Source organism: Heteronotia binoei, chromosome 7 (assembly GCF_032191835.1).
Source record: "Heteronotia binoei isolate CCM8104 ecotype False Entrance Well chromosome 7, APGP_CSIRO_Hbin_v1, whole genome shotgun sequence".
NCBI lineage: Eukaryota > Metazoa > Chordata > Lepidosauria > Squamata > Gekkonidae > Heteronotia > Heteronotia binoei.
Window position 1 is genome coordinate 83,682,856 of NC_083229.1, and position 27,309 is coordinate 83,710,164.

The 27,309-nt window shown below is 45.9% G+C and overlaps 1 protein-coding gene across 4 annotated transcripts in view; it reads right to left on the bottom strand.

Moving 5' to 3' along the window:
• The window catches only part of DLGAP1 (DLG associated protein 1), a 456,386-nt gene that overhangs the window by 12,793 nt on the left and 416,284 nt on the right, over nucleotides 1-27,309 (bottom strand). For all 4 annotated transcript variants that reach the window (XM_060243934.1, XM_060243935.1, XM_060243933.1 and 1 more), the window contains one exon: nucleotides 12,929-13,020. In XM_060243934.1, coding sequence (XP_060099917.1) covers nucleotides 12,929-13,020 — 92 coding nt within the window. The remainder of the gene's footprint in view (nucleotides 1-12,928; nucleotides 13,021-27,309) is intronic.

The following is a 27,309-nucleotide window of genomic DNA, read 5'->3' on the forward strand; positions in this document are numbered from 1 at the left end:
GTTAACCAGCCTCATACGTTTGTTGTGAGGATAAAAGAAGAGGAGAGTGTGTCAAACCACTTCAGTGTCCTTTTGGGGGAGGAAGACAGGGGATACATGATGTTAGTTAATAAATTAAGTTGATGAAAGGAGTCCACTGATTTATATGGCTAAATCTGAGTCCAGCAACACCTTAGAGAATAAGATTTTTGAGAGTCAAAGCTCCTTTTATCTAATTGAGGGAGCTCTAATGCTGGAAAGCTTGTGCCCCCTCCCCCAAATCTTGTTGGACTCTAAGGTGCTCCTGGGCTTGAATCTAGTTACCCTTGGAAACTTCAGGGATAGTCTGAATTGTATTAACTAGAAAGTCTGATGTGAGAAAGGAGGGCCAGTTTGGTGTAGAGGTTAAGTGCGTGGACTCTTATCTGAGAGAACCAAGTTTGATCCCCCACTCCTCCACTTTCAGCTGCTGGAATGGCCTTGGGTCAGCCATAGCTATCACAGAACTGTCCTTGAAAGGGCAGCTTCCGGGAGAGCTTCTCTCAGCCCCACCTACCTCACAGGGTGTCTGTTGTGGGGGAGGAAGATAAAAAAGATTGTGAGCTGCTCTGAGACCCTGAGATTCAGACTGAAGGGCAGGATATAAATCCAATATTTTCTTCTTTCTTTAAACCAAAACTGTAATCCTGTGCATTGTGTAGAGAGTAGGTGCCACAGTGCTCAATGTAGATTACTTCCGAGCAACTATGGAGAGCAAGCCCAATGAGGAAAGGCTAAGGGACTTGGGGATATTCAGTCTGGAGAAGAGGAGGTTGAGGGGGGGAGACATGATTGCTCTTTTGAAGTATGAGAAGGGCTGCCACATAGAGGAGGGCAGGGAGCTGTTCCTGCTGGCAGCCCTTTTCATACTTCAAAAGGACTGGCATAGGAAAAACTTTTTAACAGCAAGAGTTGTTCAACAGTGCAATTGACCCCCTCACTGGCAGTCTTTAAGCAGCGGATGGACAAACACTTGTCAGGAATGCTATGGAAAAGAACAGGTTGCTTACCTGTAACTGATGATCTTCGAGTGGTCATCTGTGCAGTCACACTGATGGGATATAGGCGCCTGCGCCGATCTCGATCGGTATTCTTGAAAGCTGCGGATTTCCGCGCCCCAGGCCCAGTGCGCATGCGCAGAAGCCCCACTGCGCATGCCCACAGGGACCGGAGCGGACATCCCGCCAGTTCCTTCTGACCGCTGCGTAAGCCCTTAGAGATGGACCGGCAGCGGAGGGGAAGGAGGGCGGGTAGTGTGACTGCACAGATGACCACTCGAAGATCATCAGTTACAGGTAAGCAACCTGTTCATCTTCTTCGTGGTCTCTGTGCATCACACTGATGGGAGATTAGCAAGCAGAGTCCTACCTGGAGGAGGGTGCAACGGTCCATCATCGAGAAGCCTCTTGAAGCACCGCACGGCCCACTGATGAGCGTCTACGCCAGTCCAGGTCCAACGCATAATGGTTTACAAACGTATGCGGGGAGGACCAAGTGGCCGCATCACAAATGTCCTTCAGTGGGATTCCTCTCATAAAGGCTGCCGATGTCGCTAGGGCTCTAGTGGAATGAGCTCTAATCTGTCTTGGCAGGGGCCTCTTGTTTAACAAGTAGCATAGTTTTATCGTCTCAGTTATCCATTTGGAGATCCGCTGTGACGATACTCTTACACCTTGAGATGTTGTGGAATATGAGACAAAAAGTCTAGTGTCCTTACGTCCAGGCCTCACTCTATGTAAGTAGAACGAGAGTGCCCTTTTTACATCTAGAGTGTGAAGTTTCCTCTCCCAGTCTGAACTTGGGTTTGGAAAGTACACGGGTAAGCATATTTCTGCATTCAGGTGAAAGGCAGATGTCACTTTCGGAAGGAAGGTTACATCCGGGCGCAGCCTCACTCCTTCCGCGCTGAATTTCAAGTATGGGTCATCGCAGCGCAACGCTGCCAGTTCACCGACCCTGCGGGCTGAGGTAACGGCCACTAGAAAGGCTGTTTTCCAAGACAGTAATTGCAAGGAACATGTCGCCATTGGTTCGAAGGGTTTTCCCGTTAACGCCTGCAACACTGCTGGGAGGTCCCAGGCCGGGGCTGGGTCACGTACCGTAGGGTACAATCTTGCTAAGCCCTTTAAGAACCGTTTAGTATCAGGGTGAGAAAATACCGAATGGCCTCCCAATTGTTCATGGTTAGCCGATATAGCTGCCAGGTATACCCTCACCGATGACACCGTTAGTCCCTTGTCCATTAGTGAAAGCAAAAAGTCTAATATTAGTGGCAGGCCTGCTGTCCTAGGTTCTTTATTAGCCTTGTTAACAAATTGGGCAAACCTTGTCCATTTATACTGATACGATTTTCTCATGGATAACTTTCTACTATTCAGCATGACGTCAAGGGCTCTGTCCGACAATCTCGTCACTCCAGCCGCCAAGCTGTGAGTTTCAGGTGGGGTACATCGTGGTGAAGCACCCTGCCGTCGTGAGATAGTAGAAGGTCTGTGCTCACTGGAAATTGGTGGAACCTCCCGTGAGACAGCCGCAGTATCGGGGAGAACCATTGTTGTCTGGGCCACCATGGTGTGATGAGAATCCCCTTGGGGCGTTCCAAATGAATCTTGTGAACCACCCTCGTGATCAGTGGGATCGGTGGGAAGAGGTACACGTGCCGGCGGGACCATGGGATCAGTAACCCGTCTCCCAACGATAGGGGGTCCGCCCCCCCTCTGCAGCAAAATTTTTCGCATTTTGAGGTGCTGCATGTGGCAAACACGTCCACTTCCGGTGTGCCCCATTTCTGGAACACCGGCCGAAGAAACTCCCAATTGAGTTCCCATTCGTGGAGAGAGGCCCCCCCTCGACTGAGGTAATCCGCACAGGTGTTCAGATTGCCTGGCAGATGTGTGGCTACTAGAGTTGTGTCCAATTCTCTGCAGACTTCCCAAATCCTTAGGGCTAGAAAGCACAGTTTCCTTGAAACCGTGCCGCCTTGTCTGTTCACATAAGAGAGGGCAGTGGTGTTGTCTGTCAAGATCGCTACCGTTCTCCCCGTAATCAGATGTTTGAAGGAGAGGACGGCATGATGTATGGCCAGCAGCTCCAGGAAGTTGATGTGGTAACGCAGAAGATCCTGAGGCCATTTGCCCCCCACACACATGTCGTTCGCGTGTGCACCCCAGCCCCACAGGGATGCATCCGTGGTTATAGTCAGCGTGGGAGTCTGCCTGTGGAACGGGGCTCCCTGGAGGAGGTTCTGTCTCTCCTGCCACCAGGGCAGGGTCCAGAGCACCGACGGTGGGACCGTCAGTTGGCGTGAAGGGGGGTCTGTTTGGCAGTTGAACACACGTAGGAACCACAGCTGCAGTGTCCTCATGTGGAATCTGGTGAATCTCAGTACTGCCGTGGTCGCTGCCATCAAGCCCAGGAGGCGTTGAATTTGGAACGCCGTGACTGTAGGGTTGGTCAGGAACACGTGTATTAGAGATATGATGTCTTCCGCCCTTTGTGTCGGCAGGAAAGCCCTGCAGGCTTTTGAGTCCAATATGGCCCCTATGAATTGCACCCTCTGGGAGGGCTGCAACGCCGATTTCTTTAGGTTGACCTGTAGGCCTAATTTTTGCAGAAGGGCTAAGGTGACTTCTACGTGCCGTGCTAAAAGTATTTCCGAACTCGCTACCAGCAGCCAGTCGTCTATATAGGGAAAGACAGTGATCCCCTGTAGACGCAGATGAGCAGCCACCACCACCATGATCTTTGTAAAAACTCTCGGTGCCGTAGAGAGGCCAAAGGGCAAAGCTTTGTATTGGTAGTGGGAGTCTCCAATTGTGAATCTGAGGAACTTTCTGTGGCCCTGATGTATGGTCACATGGAAGTAGGCATCTTGCAGGTCTAGTGTGGCCATCCAATCCCCTTGGTTCAGTAGGGGTAGGATGTTCTGTAGGGAGACCATTCTGAATTTGTGGTTTTGTATGAAATTGTTTAGGCCTCGTAAGTCCATGATGGGTCGAAGGCCTCCATCCTTTTTGGGGATGGTGAAATAACGGGAGTAAAACCCTCGCCCCTCTTGGTTGGTTGGCACCTTCTCTATCGCATCTTTTTGGAGAAGCGATTGGACCTCTTCCTGTAGAGTGAGAGATGCTCTGGTGTGAATGACAGTGGGAACTGTGGGGTTTTCTCTGAATTCTATTTGATAACCCTCGCGGATTATCGACAGAACCCATTTGTCCGTAGTGATTGTGGACCATGCCGGAGAGTATGGGAAAAGTCTGGTATGGTGTGAGTCCGAAAGGTAGGGGGCAAAACAGGGGGAAGGGCAGTCAAAGACCCTGTTTGGACGGTCTATTCCCCTTTTGTCTGGATGGCTGTGACGAATTAGGTGAGTACTTCGTTTTCGGGTTGTACGGCGGCTTGGAGTAGGTTGAGGAACCTTTGGGCCTCCATTGTTGATCGGTGGGTTGCTTGGAGAATGGCTTCTTACTCCAAGGTTTGTTCCAGGAGCGTTTCCCCTGGGTTCTAGATGACATGGGAACCCCCAAATTGCGAGATGTTTTGATGCTTTTGTCCATCTCTTGCAATATGGTGTCTGTGGTGGAGCTGAATAGCCCACTTCCGTCAAAGGGAAGATCTTCGATGCAGGATTGTGTATCCGGCTGGAGTGCCGTCGACCTCAACCAAGAGTGGCGTCTTAAGGTGATAGCTGAGGTGAGTGTTTTTGCTGAGATGTCACCTGCATGTTTAGCCGAATTAATTTGCTGCTTAGCTAGTGCTATGCCTTCCTTTTGAATTTTCTTGAGTGCCTGTTTGGCTTGTTCTGACAGGTCCGGAAGTGTTGATAACTGATCCCATAGGGCGTATTGGTAGCGGCCCATGCACGCGCCATAATTTGCCACCTTTATTCCCAGCGAGCCTGCCGTATAAATTTTTCTGCCTAAATTGTCCAACTTCTTTCCCTCCTTGTCTGGAGGAGAAGCATGTGTCTTTCTGGCCTTTGACGAGGACGCCACCACCACCGAGTTTGGCTTCGGGTGGGTAAACAAAAACTCGGCTGTGGATTCCTGGACTCGATACATGTGGTCGAGTCTTCGGGAGCCTATTGGTATTGAGGCTGGCTTGTCCCACGATGCTTTTGTCGTGTGTAGCATCACCGTAGTAAGCGGTAAAGCTATGGCCGTCGAGGTATCCAATTGCACGACATCGAACACGTTATCGGTAACCACCGGCTTGGGTTGGACCGTCGGTAGCGATAGAGTGTGTGCCATCCTTTTAATTAAATCTCCATATGATTTTAAGTCCTCTGATGGAGATATGGGCAACTCATCGCCTACCTTGCTGGATGGAGCTGGCTCTTCCGGCGAAGAAATTTCCTCTCGGGGAGAGTCTTCCCCGGATGTTGGGGAGTCTTCTCTGGATCCTGAGTGCTCCGAGGAATGCTTGGGTGTTTCTTGGGCCCTTGGTGACTCGGGAGTCTTCCGCTCGGGGCTCCGAGATCGTGGGGTAGTTTTCGGCTCTTTCGGTGGCGTTGTGTCCGGTGGTTTCGACACCGACGGTGTGTGTCGAGGTCGGTATGACGTTCGGGATCTGACAGATGCTTCCGATTGTTGGTCCCAATCCAGATGTCTGGGAGGGAACCAGGGGAACATAGAAGGCATGGGGCAGGACCCGTAGAGGTACTGCCACTGTCTTTGATCCCACGACATTGTAGGTGGTTTCGGTGGAGAACGATCCCTGTTGCGAGATCTCTCCTCTGAATCTCTGGATCGATGCCGATACCGGGGAGCGTGTCGAGGGCTTCTTGAACGGTCGCGCCCGCGGTCCTCCCTCGGCGTGGTAGATCGATCTTCCTTGGGGTGCTGGGTTTGCCGACGATCGGGGCTGACTGATGGTTCCCTGATCGGCGTTCGGGGTTGAGCGGTGTCCTCCACTGTGTGTATCTCCAGTGGGCTGCTCTCCGCTCCCGACCTCTGGGATAGCTCTAAGTCGCGATCCGAGTCGGATGAGATGGCGATCTGCGTCGACATCGATGCCAACACCGGGGGGCTTAACCGGCGGCGTGGGGAAGCGAACAGCTTCAGTGGCGGTACTCTCGCCGTCGATCCCGATGGTGACGTCGGTAGCGAAGTCGCGGATGATCGGTGTTTGTCCGATTTTTTCTTTTTCTTCGCTTCCGGCTGCAGTCCCTTCTCCTCCCTTGGCCGTTTTGCAGGAGTGGAGGAGGCGGACTTTAGTGCCGAGCCCGATTTTGTGGGGCATTCGGCGTCGGAGGTGCTCTTGTCGGCGCCGAGCGACTCCGATGTCGACGGGGTGTGCGTCGCTGCCGACGTTCGTTTAGGCGACAGTGCTTTCTCCATCAGTGCCGCTGCTAAACGACCCGCGCGGTTCTTTTTCGTCTGGCGGGAAAATTTTGCGCAGTGGACACACGCGTCGGGGATATGCGTTTCTCCCAAGCAAAAAAGGCAAAGAAGGTGTCCGTCTGTGGGGGAGATCTTGCTACCGCAGTTCTTACACCTTTTGAAAAATCCCCACCGTTTTTCCATACGGGGGGGGGGGGGGGGTGAGGGAAAGGCGGGAAAAAGGGGGAAAACTGAGGGAAAAGTTTCGGAAAATTCTTTCGCCTTCTCCCTCCCTAGTCTTTAAAAAGACTGTTGTGTGGTCTATGCCAAGTAAAGTTCTATAACGTTCAAAATCCAACAACTAGCAACTTCCAAGAAAAGGATTTCTACCGACCGTGCGAGAGATCGACCGATCCAAGCGGCGGTCAGAAGAGAACTGGCAGGATGTCCGCTCCGGTCCCTGTGGGCATGCGCAGTGGGGCTTCTGCGCATGTGCACTGGGCCTGGGGCGCGGAAATCCGCAGCTTTCAAGAATACCGATCGAGATCGGCGCAGGCGCCTATATCCCATCAGTGTGATGCACAGAGACCACGAAGAAGATCCAGAACAGCAGTGCAACAGTTCAAAAGCAGCTTATCAACAATTTGCCTTATGTCCCTGTAGCTTGAAAGAACTCTGCTCAGATACTACTATCAGAAACATCATATTTGAAAGCAAGGAAGCCTGCAGTTCCTCCCTTTCCACTCCTAAACCAGAGGCGATCCCGGCTGCTGTTTCTGCCAGATTAGTGGGATCCAACATTTCCTGTAATAAACCCACATCCCTTCAAAAAAAGTGCTTGATTCAAGGCCTTGATCTCTCCTCCCCCCCCCCCCCCCCCACAATCCCCACACACCCATACTCTCTTCTGCCCTTCGGCTTGGACTGTGCCACAACAGTTTTGAAATATGAAACGCAACCAGGTCTTGGCCACATGAAAATGTGAAGCTGCCTTATACCCATCTCTCTAGTGCAGGGGTGGCCAAACTGTGGCTCGGAAGCCACACGTGGCTCTTTCATACACATTGTGTGGCTCTTGAAGCCCCCACCAGAGAAGGCATTTCTCTCTCTAAACTATTTCTTCAAGCCAACCCAGCCAGTGGCTTGGAGAATGCATTTAAAGTTCAAGTCACTTTCTTTCCATCTCTCTCTCTCCCTCCCCGCCTATCTTCCTTCCTTCCTTCTCTCAGACATCTGACATTCGTGTCTTGTGGCTCTCACACATCTGACATTTATTCCATGTGGCTCTTATGTTAAGCAAGTTTGGCCACCCCTGCCCTAGTGGGTCCCATCTAACCCCTCCCTAAAACTGCAGGAACACCTGCAAGGAATTTTCCTCTGTGTGTTGTGCTTGGGGGCTGAATTGTGGTTGCACCCCCCTCCACATCAGAATTCCAATGGTGCCCACGAGCTCAAAAAGGCTGGAGTGCCATGTTGTCTCTCCGAAGGAGGCCCAGTTAGGGTTGGCAGGTTTAGGTTGGGAAATACCTGGAAATATGAGGGAAGGAGCCTGAGTTTGGGGAGAGGAGGAGTTTCAATGAAATATGACTCCAGAGCCTCGTGAGGGGGGCAGGGGGCGAGGGAGTGCATGTGCCCACAGAGAGGGCGCCGAGTGCCACCTCTGGCACCTGTGCCATAGGTTTGCCACTACTGCCTTAGAACATAACTATACATTGCATTATTCTCAATTCCTCTCTAAGTCTGCCATGAGGACTCTCAGTTAGACATACTTGTGCAGTCTTGCCAATATTACCAGTGGTCAACAGCGGTAGCTCCCCTAGAGTCTGCTTAGGGAAGTCTGACTACCCACAGCTCCACCCCTTAAAAGGATGAGGTGAAAAAAGAGTTGGGAGTAAGCAGCAAAGTGGCTAAGTTTGCAGATGACACTAAATTATTCAGGGTGGTGAGAACCAGGGATGATTGTGAGGCCCTCCAAAGGGTTGGCGAGTGGCATCAATGTGGCAAGTGAGGTTCAATGTGACCAAGTGCAAAGTAATGCAAATTGGGGCCCAAAATCCTAAATACATGTTGATAGGGTCTGAATTGGCAGAGATAGACCAAGAGAGAAATTTTGGAGTTGTGGTAGATAACTCACTGAAAATTTTGAGACAGTGTGAAGAAGAAGAAGATATTGGATTTATATCCCGCCCTCCACTCCGAAGAGTCTCAGAGCGGCTCACAATCTCCTTTACCTTCCTCCCCCACAACAGACACCCTGTGAGGTGGGTGGGGCTGGAGAGGGCTCTCACAGCAGCTGCCCTTTCAAGGACAACCTCTGCCAGGGCTATGGCTGACCTAAGGCCACGCTAGCAGGTGCAAGTGGAGAAGTGGGGAATCAAACCCGGTTCTCCCAGATAAGAGTCCGCACACTTAACCACTACACCAAACTGTGCAACTGCAATAAAAAAAGGTCAACGTTATGCTGGGGATTAGTAGGAAGGGAATTAAAAACAAATCAGCCAGTATAGTATGTCCCTGTATAAATCAATGGTGCGTCCTCATTTCGAGTACTGTGTACAATTCTGGTCACCGCACCTAAAAAAAGATACTATAGCATTGGAAAAAGTGCAGAAAAGGGCAACTAGAATGATTAAAGGTTTGGAACACTTTCCTATGAAGAAAGGTTAAAGCACTTGGGGCTTTTCAGCTTGGAGAAATGTTGACTGAGGGGTGACATGATAGTGGTTTACAAGATTATGCATGGGATAGGGAAGGTAGAGAAAGAAGTACTTTTCTCCCTTTCTCACAATACAAGAACTCATCAGCACTCCATGAAATTGCTGAGCAGTCGGGTTAGAACAGATAAAAGGAAGTACTTCTTCACCCAAAGAGTGAATTCACTGCCACAGGAGGTGGCGGCAGCTACAAGCATAGACAGCTTCAAGTGGGGATTGGATAAGCATGTGGAGCACTGGTCCACCAGTGGCTATTAGCCACAGTGTATTGTTGGAGCTCTATGTCTGGGGTAGTGATACTCTGTATTCTTGGTGCTTTGGAGGGGGGGAACTGTGGGAGGGCTTCTAGTGTCCTGGCCCCATTGGTGGGCCTTCTGATGGCATCTGGGGTTTTTTGGCCACTGTGTGACACAGAGTGTGGGACTGGATGGGCCATTAGTCTGATTCAACATGGCTTCTCTTATGTTCTTAAGCAGATCAGTCTTCTACCACACTTGTACTTGTCCCATCTGGGGTTTGGTCTACTGGTTTCCAGCAGCATTGGAGGCATTGCTTGATGGGGTCTCATCCTGGAGTTTTGCACAGTGCCATAGAATTACAGAGTGCCCCAGCAAATGTTTTGCAAGATTCATACTTGGAAATCAATGCTAATGGATGCTTCAGGCCCTGCACATTTGGGAACTGCATTCCGAGCACAGAAGTTTCAAAGAAGATCTGATCAAAAGAACTCATGGCAGATGTGAAGATATTAAAATGTGTAGTTAGGTCTTTGGAGAAAATGTTCTGGTCACAATGTAAGATATATTGATTTTTATAAAATGTTATAGCTAACCTCTGATTTGCTTGAAACAGTTTCCAATCAAAAGTATAAAATATAATAATAAAAATTCAACAGCAAAGCTAAAATCAAATATTATCACCAACAAATCAGAATTATTGTACAGATAGTAATCATACACATGGGCTCAATCAGGTCAAATCAGGGAATTTTTTGTAGAAAAAGCCCAGCAGGAACTCATTTACATATTAGGCCAAACCCCCTTACATCAAGCCAGCAGGAATTGTGTTCCTGTGCATTCCTGCTAAAAAACACTGGGTCAAATGTATCACAATATAAAAACAACCACTTGCCACAACATGTTAAAAGAAACCATGAGAAAAAGAAACCTGAAAAGGTTATGGAAGTCAGATCAGACCCGCAGCTGGATATTTTATAGTAAGGGAGCAAAGTACACTGGGGAGAGTGAATGAGTCAACATGTCCCCATCATCCCAAACCCTGAGACTCATTGAGTGAGGCCTGATGATATCATGAGTGGGTTATAGTGATGTAATGGAGAGGCAGCTACTGATGTTACACTATAGACTATGAATAATATGCTATAGTAGAGTATGAATAATAGTACTGCCACATATCACTAGGTATCCACTACATGGATCTGGGTAATCTATATTCTTTTCTCAAGAGATGTCACAGAGTATAAGGTTGGATGGTAAGATTGAAGTGGAAGAGATGGCAATTAGTGCTTTAATTTTGAAACTGGAGATTCCTCAATTATACCAGCTTGCAAATCACTCCCTTCAACCTAGAAATTATTCCCCAATAACAAGCAGATAGTGGTGTATTGTTATAGCATAGTTGACCTTCACTGTGCTCATGTACAGAATGTTTGCAGTTTTGGCATTTGGAAGGATGAATTTAAAAAATGTTTTAGATTATCACAAATGCATTTGTATTTTTCTGCAGTGAGAAAAGATTATGCCTCCTCTGCCCTTTGGCCTTCTGCTCTGAAATACAATTTTTTCTGAGAACTTCTACAGTTTACATCTGTCTGAGCATGCTAGTCCCCAGGTCCAGGTGAGGTTCCCTGGATCAGGGCCGGCACATCCATTAGGTAGCCTGAGGCGGCTGCCTGGAGTGTGGCCTGGGGGAGAGGGCACTGTTTTCGGCTCTCTCTCTCCCCCGCCCTCGCCCCTGGTGAGGGAAATTTCCCAGCTTGGCAGTGGCAGCGCGGTTTGCACAGCGTGCCCCGCTGCCGACTGCCATAGCTCCATCTCCTGCACTGTATCTGTGCTTCCAGATACACAGACACAGCGCAGGAGGTGGATCTATGACAGTCGGCAGCAGGGCGTGCTGTGCAAACCGTGCCGCTGCTAGCCAAGTTTGCCAGTACTAGGAGCGAGGCTGGGGAAAAAGAGTGCACTGGGTGGGGAGGGGCACCATGCCTGGGGTGCTGGCCTTGTGTCGACACTCTAGCGCTGGTGCTGCCCTGGGTTTTGCAGGCTTCTCCCCACAGCCAGCCAGCTGGTTGGTGGGCAGAAGCCTCACCCTGACAGCCACTATGTGTCTTTAAATCTCGGCAGGCTTAGAAGAAGCTTGGAAACTGCTTGTGTTTTGGGAGGTTTGTGTGCCTCTAAATTTCAGTAGGAGGAAAGCTAGATGGGGGTGGGCTGGAGATAACAGGCAGAGCCACGTGGCTCTTTCCAGTGAGTCTGTGAAGCTGTGTGAAAGTAAGACAGCACAGTCTCTCTGTTTGTTTTGCATTCTTTTCAGAAGTTGTTTGCACAGTAAAATAGATAATAAAGAGTAAATTAGAACCTGAGTATGAGATACAGGAAAACTCCACCCCCTAGACTACTCTGGTCAGTACTTTTGTTTTCCTCTGTTAGTCTGTAGAAGATGATTGAAATACAGCAGGCTGTTCTATTCAACAACTCCCGTGAGTATATTGCCCCAGTGAGATCACAAAAGTGTGGGCTTGCAAACTGTGTTTATTTTGGATGCTTTGTGTGTGTGTGTGTGAGTGTGTGTTCCTTAATAAAGCCATGGCAAGGGACTTGTGGGGGTATGACAATTTCACTTTAATTTAGTGGAAGTGCATCTGCTGGGGAAGTCTTTGAAGGTAAAAAGAGAGGATGAGGAAATGAAGACTGTATTCAGGGGAACGTTTTAGGGAATGGGAAAGTCTCCTTGTTCCACCCTCAAAGTCTCTAGGCTCCACCTCAAAGTCCTCAGGTATTTCCTGAGTTGGATCTGGGAACCCTAATTGCATCTTTTTAATCCTTTAGTACTAATCCTAGATTCTGCAGAAGGAAGGACATGAGCTTGCTATGGTTTTTCATTCTGAACATGCTCAAGCCACACATTATTTCTCACTGGCAAAATACAGCAAGCTAGCTTGCAATTAATTGTTTAAAAATATCAGGCTGAGATTGATTTTTCTGCTCCTGCCCTCTATGACCTGAGGCAAATTTGCTACCGCTAACAGAGGAAACACAACTCTAGAATTTCACTCCAGTTTATTGGGGACATTAAATAGCAGAGAAACAAACAAGAAAAAAGGAAAGGGACTAAGGTTATGGAACAGAGGATATCAGAATTCGGTCAGTAAATGGTTAAATAACTTGCCTCAGCTTTCTTGCCTTCTACTCCCCCATTCCTTCCCAGGTAATCTGAATTTTAAAAATGTGAGGATATCTTTCCTTATATCTCCACAATGGGAGGGGGGGCAGGGAAGCTAGACATTTACTTCTTTAAAATGAAAGTTGGGAATTTAGAGAGGAGACATATTTCTGTGAGGCATTACTTACACCTGACCCCTGTAGCTGTGGGTCTAGGACAAATGAATCTCTCAAAACCAAGGCATTTTTAAGCAACAAGTAATGGGGAAAACTTGCCTATCAAAGCCAGTTTTAAATAATTTTAACAGCAGTAAATATTTTAAAATCTTTGACAAATCAAGATATTCACTATAATAAATTGCATATATAATGTCTAGCAAAGTCTTATATGTTTCAGTTGTATGCAGAGTCGTCTTCTGAATTACCTTTCCTCAGTTACAGATATAAAATTGGGATCATGATGCATATTACATACCAGATTTTCTTCACAGAGTTCTCTGAACTGGTAAAATTTCTGAGCCATGAGAAGCTTAGCACTGCCAACAGCACTTCGAATTTTACCTAGAACTGGAAAGAAAGAAAAACAATAGGAAATTACTGTTAAACACTGCCAGGAGGCAAACATGCAAATCCACATCTAGGCAGGTTGGATCTAGGGTTGCTAGCTCCAGTCTGGGAAATTCCTGGAACTTTGGGGGCAGAGCTTGGGGAGAAGAGGGAGTCAACAAGTATGTGATGCCATCAGGGTTTTTTTTTTGAGCAGGAACACACAGGAAAGCAGTTTTGGCTGGCTTGCTGTTGGGAGTGTGGGCCTAATATGCAAATGAGTACCTGCTGGGCTTTTTCTACAAAAAAAGCCTTGGATGCCATAGACACCAATCTCCAAAGTAGCTGTTTTCTCCAGGAGAACTCATCTCTGTTGTCTAGAGATAAGTTATAATTCCAGAAGACCTTAAGCCACAGCTGCAGGTTGGCAACCCTAGCTCTGTTCCCATTTAAATTCTGTGTAACTTCCCTGCTTCCCCTACTTCCACTTTGGCCCAAGTAACCCCAGTAACAGGACCCGCAGGAGCACCGGGGGTGGGGTGGGTGGGTGGGCTGAAGGGCTGTCACAGGATGTGGGGGGGGGGGAGAAATCAGCAAAGATTAACCCCACAAGATTGCAGATCTTTCCTACAGGATCCAGCCCCATACTGTTACAAAGTCTTTTGGAGACAGGGTTACCATCCTCAAGGTGGGGCATAAATAAGAGGCCTTCAACATCCAAACCACCAGTTCCGATCCTACCACTGATAAGATTATGAAACATTCAGAGGCCATTTTATGAATGTACATTCTCAAGAACTTAGGTTTTTGGCCCCAACTCAGTTTACCAGTGCGAAAAATGCAAGGAAAAAGCCAAAATGATAGATTCAAGTGGTTATTCTGTAGTTGTAAGCAAACTCTATCATGTGATTATCTCTCTTAAAATGGATTACTAAGAGCTACCACACACCATAGACCAGAGGTGGCCAAACTTGCTTAACTTAAGAGCCATATAGAATAAATATCAGATGTTTGAGAGCCACAAGATGTGAACACAAGAGGGAGAAAGCAACAGAGAAGGGGAGGGAGGAGTAGGAAAAAAAAGAATGGTGGAAGAAAGAAAAAGAAAAAATAGATGGGAGAATGGGGGCAAGGAAGAGGTGGAAAGAAAGCAACTTTAAATGCATTCTCCAAGTCCCCAGTGTTGGTTGGCTTGGATAAGAGATTTAATGCCTTCTGCAAGCTGGCCAATGGGTTGGTGGGGGCTTCAAGAGCCACATAATATGTGTGAAAGAGCCGCATGAGGCCACCCTGGCCATAGACTATTTCCCAGTTGTTCACATGTCCCAAATTTATGTCATCAAAGATGTGATAGAATGATGTAAAAACTGGACCTAGCACTGTACTTTTCTAATGTGAATCTCTTCTTTATTTTGATTTCCACTAGTACTGATTATATTTTTTATATATTGATTGGATCTCCATTGGTCTTTTTTGGGTCTGGACTTTTATGAACATGCCAGCCCCACTGAAACCTGTAAAACCTTAAATAGTGAACATGCAGTGCAAGCAATGTGCTTCACTGACTCCAGAACACATTAGCATTAATGTGATATCCCTAGATAGACAGTATTTCATATGTTCCAGCCCTCCAACAGCTCTAAAAAATGGCAAGAAATTTTATTTAATTATTTGGATTTCTATCCCACCCTCCCCACAAGTGGGCTCAGAGTGGCTAACAACAAAGTTAAAACATTAAAAACCAGCAATCATCTTAACAGCTATGCAATTGAAATCAACTAAAAGATGGTGAAAGATAAATAACAATCAGATGTAAACCCTTGAGCTGGGCAGACAGAATGGAGTCAATTAGGATTACATAATATCAGTGCTCCATATGGGCAGATGGATGGGCAGTGTTGGTAGGGATGCCAGATGGTTGAGTGGCCACTGACTCGATGAAAGGCCTGGTGGAACAGCTCCACTTTGCAGGACTGCAACAAGTCCCTGATCTCTACCAGATTATGCTCCACCAGGTAGGGGCCAGGACAGAAAAACCCTGGCCCTGGTTGAGTCTAAGTGGACATCATCTTTATGAGGATTTATAAGGAAATGCACAAAAGTATCAAAGTTCAGAACTTGGTCAATAATACAAACATTCCAAATGGACACCTGAGGCATTATATTTTAGGAGCATCACTCTGCCTTTGTAAGAAGTTACTGATGAAAGAGCATGCAGCATACAAAGAGAGAGTGGTGCTTTCAGATTCCTTATGAAATGCTGCAGATGCTAGGGTTAAGGTTACCAGCCGCAAGGTGGGGCCCGGAATTCCCCTAGCATTACAACTGATCTCCAGACTACAAAGATCAGTTCCCTGCCAGTTCCAGTGAACTTGAAGGAGAAACAGAAAAGAATAAGAGTCCCATAGCACCTTAAAGACTAACAAAATCTATCCAGACCGAATGTTCTCTCAATGTGTTAATTTCATTATTTTGCCATTGGATTCTAACTTTTTCCACTTTGCATTCTTAACCACTGCCTGCCACCTATATGTAGTTCTGCTCACTGTACCCCATTCCATTGCCTGATGAAGTATGCATGCATACGAAAGCTTACACTCTGAATAAAACTTTGTTGGTCTTAAAGGTGCTACTAGACTCCTACTTTGTTCTAACAAAATCTGTGGTAGGGTATGAACTTTCACTTCTTCAGGTAAGGAAAAGGAAAAATAAAAATCATAGACTGGTTACAGAGGATGGATATTCTAAGACTTCCAAGGATTAAAAAAAAGAGATTGACTATCATCACATGTACAAACATTGAAGGGCAGAAACAGGTGGGGAATTGAGATGGGAGCAGGACTGCTGTGAGCTAATGTCTTCTTGTGGATTATCATAGTGGATTTTCCCCCTTCATGGAGCAAAATTTGAAGAGGAGTTTGAGAATTTTTTAAAGTCAGGTATTAAACTGAATGGCACACAGTTAGATTCAGCAGCAGAAAATATTAGGATCAAAAGTTCTTACATACAGAATACATGCCCATCAGAAGCCTACAAACCTAGTGACATAAGGAGAAACAGACAGATATATTATATGAGATTTTTAAAAAATTAAAATTTGAATTTTGGTGGGAAGCACTGACCTCTCAGGATGAGGAGAGTTGGAGAGCTGGCATTTGTCATGAAGGCAGCAGAAGAAGCAGGGACGGCCCTAGAGCATTTTGCACCCTAGGCAAAACTAACTTTCCCCGCCCCTCTGCAGCACCACACCAGAGAAGGGGTTTAAAGTTTAAATCCCCTTCTCTAGAGTAGCGCAGCAGCAGCTGCAGATCCCTCCATTCTATCCTATGGGCCCATAGAAAAGAATGGAGTCCATTCTATCCTATGCAGACACAGGATAGAATGGACTCCATTCTTTTCTATAGCTGCATAGGATAGAATGGGCCAACAGAGTATAATGAAGAGAGGGGGGAGATCCTCTCCCTGCTTTTGCACCCCAGGAGTGCAAAGGCAGGGAGAAAGCCCCTGCCTCTCAGGAAATTCTGAAGAGGCATGGGGGGGAGATCCTCTCCATGCTTTTGCGCCCCGGGGTGCAAAAAAACACCCCCCACCTCTCAGAAGACATGGAGAGGCACGGGAGGAGAGATCCTCTCCCTTCTTTTGCACCTCAGGGGTGCAAAGGCAGGGAGAAAGCACCCACCACCTGCACCTCTGGGGAGACTCTGGGAGGCACAGGGAGTGGAGATCCTCTCCCTGCTTTTGCACCCTAGGGGTGCAAAGGCAGGGAGAAAGCCCCCGCAGTCTGCACCTCTTGGGAGACTCCTGAGAGTCTCAGGGGGACTCAAAGAGGCAGCCACCAGGTAGCTGCCTGAGTCATGTGGGGAGAGCCCAATTTGGTGCCCCCTGTCTGCCGGTGCCCTAGGCAACCGCCTAGTTTGCCTAGTGGCAGAGCCGGTCCTGAGAAGAGGCCAGAGGAGACTTCAGCTACTGGGCTGATGAGATAGCAGCTGCTCCAAGACAAGGTGGGGTGCCACCCAGAATGCCAGTAGCAGCATGAGGGCTTTAGCAGGAGAGAGCCTGCCCCTTGCAGATCTGCTGAAGAATAGAGTGGCAGGGGCAGGAGTTTTATCCTGCTGAAAGTTTCAGCTGGGGGTGGGGCTGGCAGCAAGGGACTCTGATAGGGTTGCCAAGCAATCAGTAGGCCTGGCAATCAGCAGAAGGGTTGTGGGAAGGATCTCAGAGCATCACAAGAGAGGTTTTTTTTTTTAAATGCCACCTTGTATACTCACTGGAAGTTGTTATAGGAAGTGACAAAGGCAGTTGTAGAAACTGCTGGAAACTGCTTTTATGAAACCTTTATGTCAGGGGTGGCCAATGGTAGCTCTCCAGATGTTTTTTGCCTACAACTCCCTTCAGCCCCAGCCATTGACCATGCTGGCTGGGGCTGATGGGAGTTGTAGGCAAAAAACATCTGGAGAGCTACCGTTGGCCACCCCTGCTGAATGTGGTTTTATTGCAGAATTTTTGGTTATTCCTAGAGCTACAGTTGTCACTTGCTGTATTAACTTCTGGTGAGTATGTGAGACTGCTCCCCCCCCCTTTGTTTTCCCCCTGCCATCACTCAAAGTGGCACTGGGCAATGAGACCTGGGCATAGGGGATCCCCATTTGGCAGCCTTAGGCTCTGGCTAGCCCTGCACAAACTCAGCTTGGGGGGCGGGGGACAAGGCAAGACAGGAGTTAAGAGAAAAACATGATTTAGAGAAGGGGGTGCGGGTGGATCTGGGCCTGGCAAGGATGGGTGGAGCCCCAGGAATAAGAAGGAAGATGTCAAGGGAGAATGGGTAAGTAACAGAAGAAGAGGAAGGCACACTGGGAGGGAGGCAAGGAGGGTGAGAGAGAACCAGGCCTGTGAGCAACTGGTGCGAGAGAGGGAAGGCAGGAGGCTGCTTGGGGGAGTGGGTTCGAGGGCACACCTGGTGAGGCCAAGAAATGGTCAAGAAATAAAAGGAAATGGTTAGGGGACAGGTTTGCTATCCCTTGGAAAAAACTAGTCTTGCATAAGATTAAATACATTTATTGGGACTTTTGTGGATTCTCAGTAAATCAATTGTTTTCACTCCGAGGAATAAATTGCTTTTGTTTATATTTTGACTAAAAAATAATACCGTTAATTGGATTTGCCTGTGTCATTTATAAAGTTTATATCTCCAGTACCTGGCATTTCATTTTATGACAGACATGGCCTAGCCCAACAAAGTAATTCTTATGTCAGATCTGGCCCTTGTAACAAACAAGTTTGACATCTCTGGTCTAAGGCTTTAAAGGGACAGATTGGATGGGTAAAGGAAACTGTACTTATGTGGAAAGCTGTTTAGACTTGTTTCTGACAATAAGTCTTAATGACCACTATTGAGTTTGGGTGAGTCTCTGCCTGTCATAGAAAATACTTATACCGTCCAGCTGTCCCCTAGTGAGGCCACACCTGGCCATGGCATTACAACTAGTAACATCGTGGAGTGTGATCTTGCATGCCTGCTAAACTCCCTTTCCAAGCTGCACCCTCGACACATACAACCTCATAACCTCCAGGGATTTTTGAAACTGCAGCATGCCACTTTTTTTTTCTTTTGTAGCTACTTAATTGGGCTGATGTCACTGCTTGTTATCTCAAAGGAAAGGACCCACAGTCTTGAAAAGACTAGATTAAGTCATATTGGATTAAATCAATCCCCCAAATGTTGGAAAGACTGCGGAGATGAGGGCACATTTATCCACTGTTGGTGGTCATGCCCGGTGGTGCATTCTTTTTGGTCGGTGATCGTGGAAAAAAATCAAGGATATCGCAGGCTATAGTTTACCCTTACAATTGGAACTCATATTGCTGGATTGCTGGAAAGATATACCTATCACATCACTCAGCAAATCTCTGATATCCGTCTTACTTGCAGCTGCTAAAATGGTGTTGGCTCAATTTTGGAAATCTCCCAATCTTCCTTCGGTAAAAGTCTGGTATGCAAAAATTTGGGAGGGTTATGCAATGGACAAGATAGCAAATAGCTTGAGTCATATAAGTGATTCAGGGGGCAACAAATCTCCAATGTACTAGTGGCTTCCATTTCTTGAATTTTCTTTTGGTCATATGGATCATGTGTGTTCATACATACCCTGTAGATACTACGATATTATCGGCCTAATGTAATCTTGATGTGATTAATGTAGTTTATTCATTAATTCAGCTGCCAATTATGAGTTGGTTTTATATTGGGGGGGGGGGTTGCTATCCCTCTTATGTTTTGGGGGGGGAGGGTTGTGCATTTTATTGTTTCTGCTTATTCATGAAGAATGAATGGAGGCACAGTTATTGATTATCTTGCTTATGCTTTTATTAAGTTCAATAAAAAGTTTTTGGATTTTTTTTTAAAAAGGAAGACTAGATTTCCAGACCCCAAGTCTTTGTGAGCTGAAAAATGAAATTAGAATTACATATGGGAGTATGGAAGAAGGTGTTTTAAAACTGAACAGTAAAGTATACAGTACACACAGAATAACCTAAGTAAGTTTTATATTGAGACAGTCCAATGCTAGAATTTAGAGCTCATTTTTAGCCTGGTATAAAAAACTGCAGGAAAGCAATCTGAGAAAATATCAAGCAACACGTTTGTGAAACAAATAACCTGATGAGGGAGGCCTATTTCAGCCTAAGTGAACAAGTAGGTAAAAAGTCTAAGCATATCCAAGCTCAAACTAACCTTTTCAGTTTGCTCCCAGGCTTCAGGACTCACCACTAAGCGGAAATAACTGTAGGCTGGAAGATTTAAGAGGAATACATCCAGTGCCCCGTGCAGGGAATTCTATACACAACTGCCATTATTGTTCGTAAGAGTTGCGTGTCTAATTCCTTGCACACTGTGCTGAAAATGTACCCCTTGGTGTGTCTAGTCCTTTATTCTGCCCAATGTGCAAACCACTCAACTGAAAGGAGCCCTCAATAGTGGGGTGGAGTCACTCTGAGGGCTTTCATGTGGTTCTCATTGTTATGAAAACTCTTCCCACTGCATCTACTTCAGAACAGCTGCCTCAGCTGGAGCTGGGCCATCTGACACTTCACAAGGCATTTGAGAATTCGAAAAGCAGGATGGGGGGAAGAGGGACAGAGGCAGAACTTCAGCTATGTTACAAGAGAGGTTTATGTGTAAAATAAAGATCACTTGGGTACTTGCACTGGCAAAATATATTACTGAAAAGCAGAGCTTCTTGATGGTGAGGTGCTAGTCATACTTCACTTAACTATAGCAAATAAGTTTGAGAAACAATAATATTCCAAAATCAAAGGGTGGGGGAACTGAAAGAATGCTTTGATCCCAGCCAGTTTAGTGGTTGGTGATTGTTTAAAACCCAACTTCCCTGCTGAATGTGAGATGAATGCTGAGGTTACTCTGTATGGTTACTACTGTTGCAGAATCGACTATTACCAAGGACTTGTGATTTGATATGTCATAAAAACAGGCAGTCTGTGGTTATGCCAGCAGAGAATACCACTACAACATAACAGAATTGGGGGATGGAGAGAGAAAATAAAAAAAATGCAGAGACTGGGACAAGTCTATCAAAAAGGTAAATATGTTAGTATCGATTAGTACTGCAAACACTGGGTTCAGAAATTCCTGGAGATCTGGGGACTCCACTCCAGTGGGAGCAAAATCTATCCACACAGCTTTTGCTAGTAAGGCCTCCAGATGCCCCTATAAGACATGTATGAAGAATGTATTTAGGAAGGCATTTCTATAAAGAGAGTAGGGCTGTAGTAAAATTGGAATTGTTTGAGGAGGATAGTTTAACAAAGGGATGTAATTTTATGGCTTTGTTCGGTGTATGCATTTCTTATTTTTTCTTTCTGCACATTAGAAAGAAAATTCTATCAAGTTCCTGGGGACATCTGCATGCCAAGCAGATGCTCAACCACTGAGACATGGGCCAACCCACCTATCTTCTAATGGGCTGGGTCCAGATCAGCAGCTTGGGGCACATGGGAGGCATCCCAAATTGAGCCGGCTCAAAATGGAGTAGTGGAAGCCCGTCCACATGCTCCCCAGCAAAACGCCCGTATCCCATGCGGGAGGTGTTTTGACATGATCAGATGGCTGTAGTGTGCCATCCCCTCAGCTAGGTTTGGGTATCTTCCGCCCCCCCATTCATATCAGTGGTCATGCGTCTATGCACCAATGCACTTGGAAGTAATGTTTTTTTCTAAAGCCAGAAGTGGCTTGGGACAGTTTGGTGGGTTCACACTGTGAATCCGCCTTGCTTGCACGCTCCAGTGTTCAGGTGCCAGAAAGGCAGATGGCCTGTGGTGCAAAAATTTGTTACCTCTTCGGAAGTGGTAGCTTTTTGAGCCGTCTCAGAGATGCCTAAGGACTGGGTGAGTACGGGAGTAGGACAGGAGGCAGATTTACTTGTTTGGACTTGATTTTTTGAGCCATCTGGGAGCTGTCCCTGTGTCGGCTTAAAGTGCCAGTCTGGACCCAGCTGCTGTTTTCTAAATTCTGTAATCCAATGATTGCATTTTGTATATCAAGGCTTATATTGTTTTATTGCACTGTTTTTTAAACTTGCGGTCCAATTTTCTTATTAAAATATTTTATATCTTATACTATTCTTGTAGCAGTGCTAAAGTTTGTAAACAACCTTGAGTTGCAGCAAGAAAGGTAGACTATAAATAAAATAAATAAATGGGCAGTTGCTTTGCTCCCGTCAGTGTAATAATGACAGACATCTTTGCTAGCAATAATATTACCAAAAAAAGTTCACAAAACAGCATGTCCTTATCCAGGGGTCATTTTGTAGAAAAAGAGGTCCCAGAGCTCATTAGTGCAACTCATTTACGTATGCCACATACCCCTGACATCACTGGAAGGTGTGCTGAATTCTATCAGTTCAGCATCTACCTTAAAATGCTTCTTGGATTATGACTGCCATAATAAAACCTTACTCCCATCATACTTTTTAAATTAGTTTCTCCTATGTAGCCACAGTGCAATGATGAAGATTTCCATGTCTTCTTTATATGTTTCGGTTATTGTCCCATTTTTTGTAGGGAGAAATATTAGAAAGTTTGTCTTAGAGTTCAGCAATATTCTCACAGGGGGGTTGAACAATGGAGCCCAGAAGCAAGTATTTTTTTGGGGGGGGGGGGTTTAAGAAACCACAATAAAATTTAGAGGTTCCAGAGCTCCGCTCCTGACTAAAATGAGGCCTGTCCTTAACTGTTATAGGCATTATCCAACAGATATTCACGTAAAACTCAGGCATTTAACCCAATACTAACTATCTTAGCCGAAGATTGTTGTTGTGTAAGGAAATCAGTTTACCAGAAGTGATATCCTGAGACAGGATTTTCTGCTGTCAGTTGTGGTGCATTTATTGTGTTATAAACTGTTCTTCCAACAAGTACAAAAGATAATAGCCATCATCTGAAGCTGACCACTAGTAAAAGGGCTATAGAATTTGGTTTTGTACTGCTTCAGAGATCTTAACTATATAGCCAACTTGTTTGTCACAAAGGCTAAGTGTTGGATTGCAGTAGATGTCCAGCCTCGCTGAGGGAGGTACGGCTGCCCATCTCCAGGTGGGTAAGGACTACTTCCATCTCCAGGTGGGGTCTGGAGCCCTCCCAGAGGCGTAGTCAGGACTTTTTAAAGGTTGGGTGGCATTTAAAAATTCAGGGGGCACTTAATTTTTTTAAAAGCGCCCCCCCACCTAAAAAGGTGGGGGCGGCAGGCTGAGTCTTTCTGCTTCTCACAGCCCACTGGCTGCAAGAAGCAGGAAGACTACCACCACCTTTCGCTTTCCCATCCTGCTTGGCTGAACAGGAGGGGAAAGTGAGGCGGGGCCAGCAGGCCCAGCCTTCCTGTTTCTCGCAGCCCTCTGGCTCCAAGAAACATGAAGATCTGCCGTCTGTCACTCTCTTGCCCTGCTCAGCCAAGCAGAAGGGAATGAAGAAACATGTGGCTGGCTTGGGGGTCCTTAGTTGGGGGGCTTCTGCTATAAGTCAGGAGGCAGAGCTCCCAGAGGCCCTTTGTAGCTAGGCCTAAGCCTCCTAAAATTACAACTGATCTCTAAACTCCCTCTTCTCTTCAAGGCCTTTCTCCTAAGGCTCTATCCCCAAATTTCATGCAATTTTCCAACCTAAACTTGGCAATCTTAAGTGAGAGGAAGCATCAACAGAAAGGGAAAGAACAAGAGCTTGAACCTCCAGGTATTTCCCAGCCCAGAGCTGCTTTTTAAGAGGGTGTGTGTGCATGTTCACTTTCATTTAGTGGAATGCAGCTGCGGGGGAACGAGGAAATGAAGACTATACTCAGGGGAACTTTACTGCTGTATTTTTATTTATTTATTTTAGGGAATGGAAAAGTCTCTTGGCTCCATCCCCAAAGTCTCCCAGTTCCACTCTCAAAGTTCCCAGATATTTTCTGATTTGGACCTGGCTACCCTTGTAAGACTGAAATAGGGTTTTGTCTTGGGACAAGAACCAGTAGATAAAACAAATTGCTCATGATTGGCCTGGGAATCTTGTGATAGTAGAAGCTTGATCCAGTCTGCAGAGAGAATAATGCAAGGACTTGTGCAAATGTTGAAAGAGAAGCTGACGGACAACACAAAATACTTGTTTTAATTTCTCAAAAATCACATGTTCTTGATGCTTTCTTTTAAGGCTCATAGTGGTTGTTCTTATGATTTTACTGTATTTGGTTGTACTTTGTGAACTATCTCAAACAGTTCTCTGGAGAGTAATCAGTTTCAGACCAATTTACATCCCACAAAGAGACAGTGCATTATTAAAAATACAACTTTGTTGCCATGTACACTGACATGTTAACAAATAAAGCTACCTTATACAGAGCCAGGCGATTGGTCTATCAAAGTCAGTATTGTCTACTCTATACTGATTGGCAGAGGCTCTTCAGGGTCTCAAGAAGAGATCTTTCAGAAAACCTACTGCTTACATGATCATTTTAAACAGAGACTGAACCTGCAACCTTCTGTATACAAAACAGATATTCTACTCCTGATCAGGGGTCCTACAACATCTAATAGTACGCCTCTGTTGAATATAAAAGATTAGTGGAAGTATTTCTCTTTGGCACCTTAAAAGTGAACTTTAAAGGAGCCAGCATTTTGCTGTTGTGTGGGAAGTGATTCCATGAGTTAAGGTTACTGCCAGCTTAGCAGAGGTTCTATCTGGGAAGTTTTTTCTCTATAGCAGGGAATATGATAATAGAAACATTCTGAAAAATTAAATGGCAACTCCCCTACTTTTCCATCCAGCAAAGCTAATGTACTTGAAATTTTAAGGGAACATAAGTTGCTTAAAAACCAAGAAAGAAAAATTTTGTGTTGAAGAGGACAGCACATTGGCTTTGATTTTCTGCTTCAGTATCAAAGTATGGGAGAGCCCCAGCACCTCCCTAGTCATGGGACAAAGAAATATAGAAATAAGGCGGGTATATGCTATCTGTGGGGAGGTGTAGTTATAAAACAGTAAGACAGCCCATCTAAGAGCTACATGAGGACAAGTGGGCATCCATGCACATACTTCTGGATGGAGAACTATGTGAGTAAACAGGTGCTCTATACATGATTTCCCTTTGCAATCCAACAGCTGGCCTGCCCCTTTAAAACAAAGCTAAAATCTTACTGATCAGCTGTTCAGAATGCTGGATTTAGCCACTCACCCCAAATGCTTTCCCATTTTCACCTAAGATTGCTTTAGAAGCTGTTTCAGCTGTTTAACGCTCAGATCCAACTGTTCTGGACACACACTCTTGGATCAGAGTCCATTTTTAAATCTGATCATTTGTTAAGCTTCTCAGTTTCAGATGTGCAACAATCTCAGAGTGGAACGTGTGTTCTAACGCAGATGCAGCAACAGTGGACTGGAATCAGCACTGACTTGTGGCTCAACAGCTGGTACAGAGGCTTGGTTTTAATTTGCTTATTACTTTTCTTATAGATAAGTTTTTCACATGAAACCAGTAAATTTTCATATACTAAAACTTGGGCCTAATTAGCTAAAGAAGCATCACCTAATGTGGCTTGGTGTCACCAGTGCTCTAACTCAGTGGTATTCATGTTGTAGCTTATGGAGAACTACATTTGCAATTACCACCAAAGAAAGAGCCATGTGACTACTGTAGGCCTTATCCATGATCCTACCAAACACACACACACACACAATAATGCAACATATAACTAGAGCTGCCAACCTCCAGGTGGGGTTTGGAGATTTCCCAGAATTATAATTGATATCCAGACGAGATCAGTTTACCAGGAGAAAACGGTTGCTTTGGCAAGTGGACTCTATGACATTACATCCCATTGAGGTCCCCCTCTCCCCAAACCCTTCAAACTTTCCAGGCTCCACCCTCAAAGCTCAGAGTTGGCAAACCTACATATATTAATATATATTGATATAATCTTTTAAATTACTAGAGTACCTCCAAGCATGCAGGGCTATTACTCCTCACCACTGTTGAACCTTAACTAGCTCTTTTGTACCTGAAGTGAGTGAGGGGATGGAAGTATGACACAAGACTGTGCAGCCTTTAGGTTCTATTGAACTCTTTATTATGCTGAATTTAAAAAAGACAAATGCTTCTTTAAGTTAAAAGCTGTCCAGGTGCTGGAATGAGAGTGCAGAGGCTACAGAAAAGGGCAGGGGATTGTTGTAAAGGACAGGCTTGCAACTTACACATCCTCCATTTGCTCCAGTAGTATCTCTTCCAAGGTGGGATCCACCTGCCTAGCACAAGCCACAACAGGCAATGGCTTTGCTCACTTTTCTGGAATAGGTGGTGGGTGCCACACTGGGGAACAGTGCACAGAAGATCCACAAGTAGCCTTTCAAAGAGCCACATGTGCCTTCCTATCCACTGAGTGAGTATCACTGTCCTAGCTTCTTGTTCTGTGCTGGAGCAAACTGCATTCCTAACTAGAAACATTCCACTCCATCTGGCAGTTCCATTCTCATGAATGTGTCTATGTAACATACAAGCCTGTCAAGCAACCCTGAGCCATCTCTTCTAGACAGCTGTTCTATACAAGAAGGCATTGTCTGAAAATAGTTTGTATCATATTACTTCAAGAACTGGGGAAGCAACTGAACTCTCTGCTACTGGGACACTGAGAAAACATCTGCAGTTTTATTTTTTACTAGTGTGTAATCTTGATGAGTAAGCCTCTGAGGTAGGAGTTGCAAGCATATAAAGCACCTCAGCTGCACAATCTATTACGGTACACCTGGGCAAAGGTGTTGAATAAATGACTAGTTGAAAGTCAATCAGCAACCATATTTCTGTGGTGTCTTATGATTAATTCTAAAAGGCAAGTTTTAGAAACTGAATTTGACACCTTTGAGGATGAGGCTAGAAGGATTATAGATGTTCCAGGGTTCCCAAGATGAAGGCCATGACCTTTTGAGGCCTGCAGCAGTTCGAGAACAAAAAGTACTGCAATGAAATTTTTTTAAAGTTTCTTTTTCTTTCTTTGGTTTGTGATCCAAACTGGAGCACAGCTAGTTTTTTGGAGTATCCACACAACATAGTCCTTTGCTTTGATGTGATTTTTAAAGGTTCTTCGTGCACTGGCATTATTTTCCTTGCTTCAGCCCCCTGCAGCTGCTGCTCCCCCCCTTGCCTATTTTTAACCAACAAATGCTGCAGTATAATAATATTATAACAATCTGTTGCAACTATCTGCCAGCTCCTCTGAATTCCCAGCTTTCATTTTAAAAGCAGGTCTGTAGCCTTTCTCACAAAGGCCTCCAGAAGCATAGTGATGGAATGATCACAACAAAGGGCTTTCAGAAGGAAAATGGTGCTTTTATGGACGGCACCTTTGAAATCATGCACTTTCCAGAAAGGTTAGACTGACTGCTAACAGACCGGCACTTTGGGCCAACTCAGAGACGCCTCTGAAATCGACCCAAAAAATCCCTCCACATGCAAACATTTGCCATCCATCCCCATCCCGTACTCATCCCATCCTCTGGCCCCCACAAACTGGCTCAAAAAGCTACCACTCCTGAAGTGGTAGCAAATTTCTGAACTGACAGCTAGTCGCCCCACCAGTGTCTGGAAGCAGAAAGGCGGAAGTGAGGCGGCTTGGCATGTGAAACTGCCAAGCAGCCCCAAGCTGCTTCCACTTTTTTTTGTAAAAAAACTGCCTGGAGCACTTGAGCACATGAGCACTGAACTTATCCAGGAGGAAAAAAGTACAGCCCCCCCCCCTCTTCAGGCTGAATTTGGCCCCTGTTGGCTTGAGAGCTGTGTGG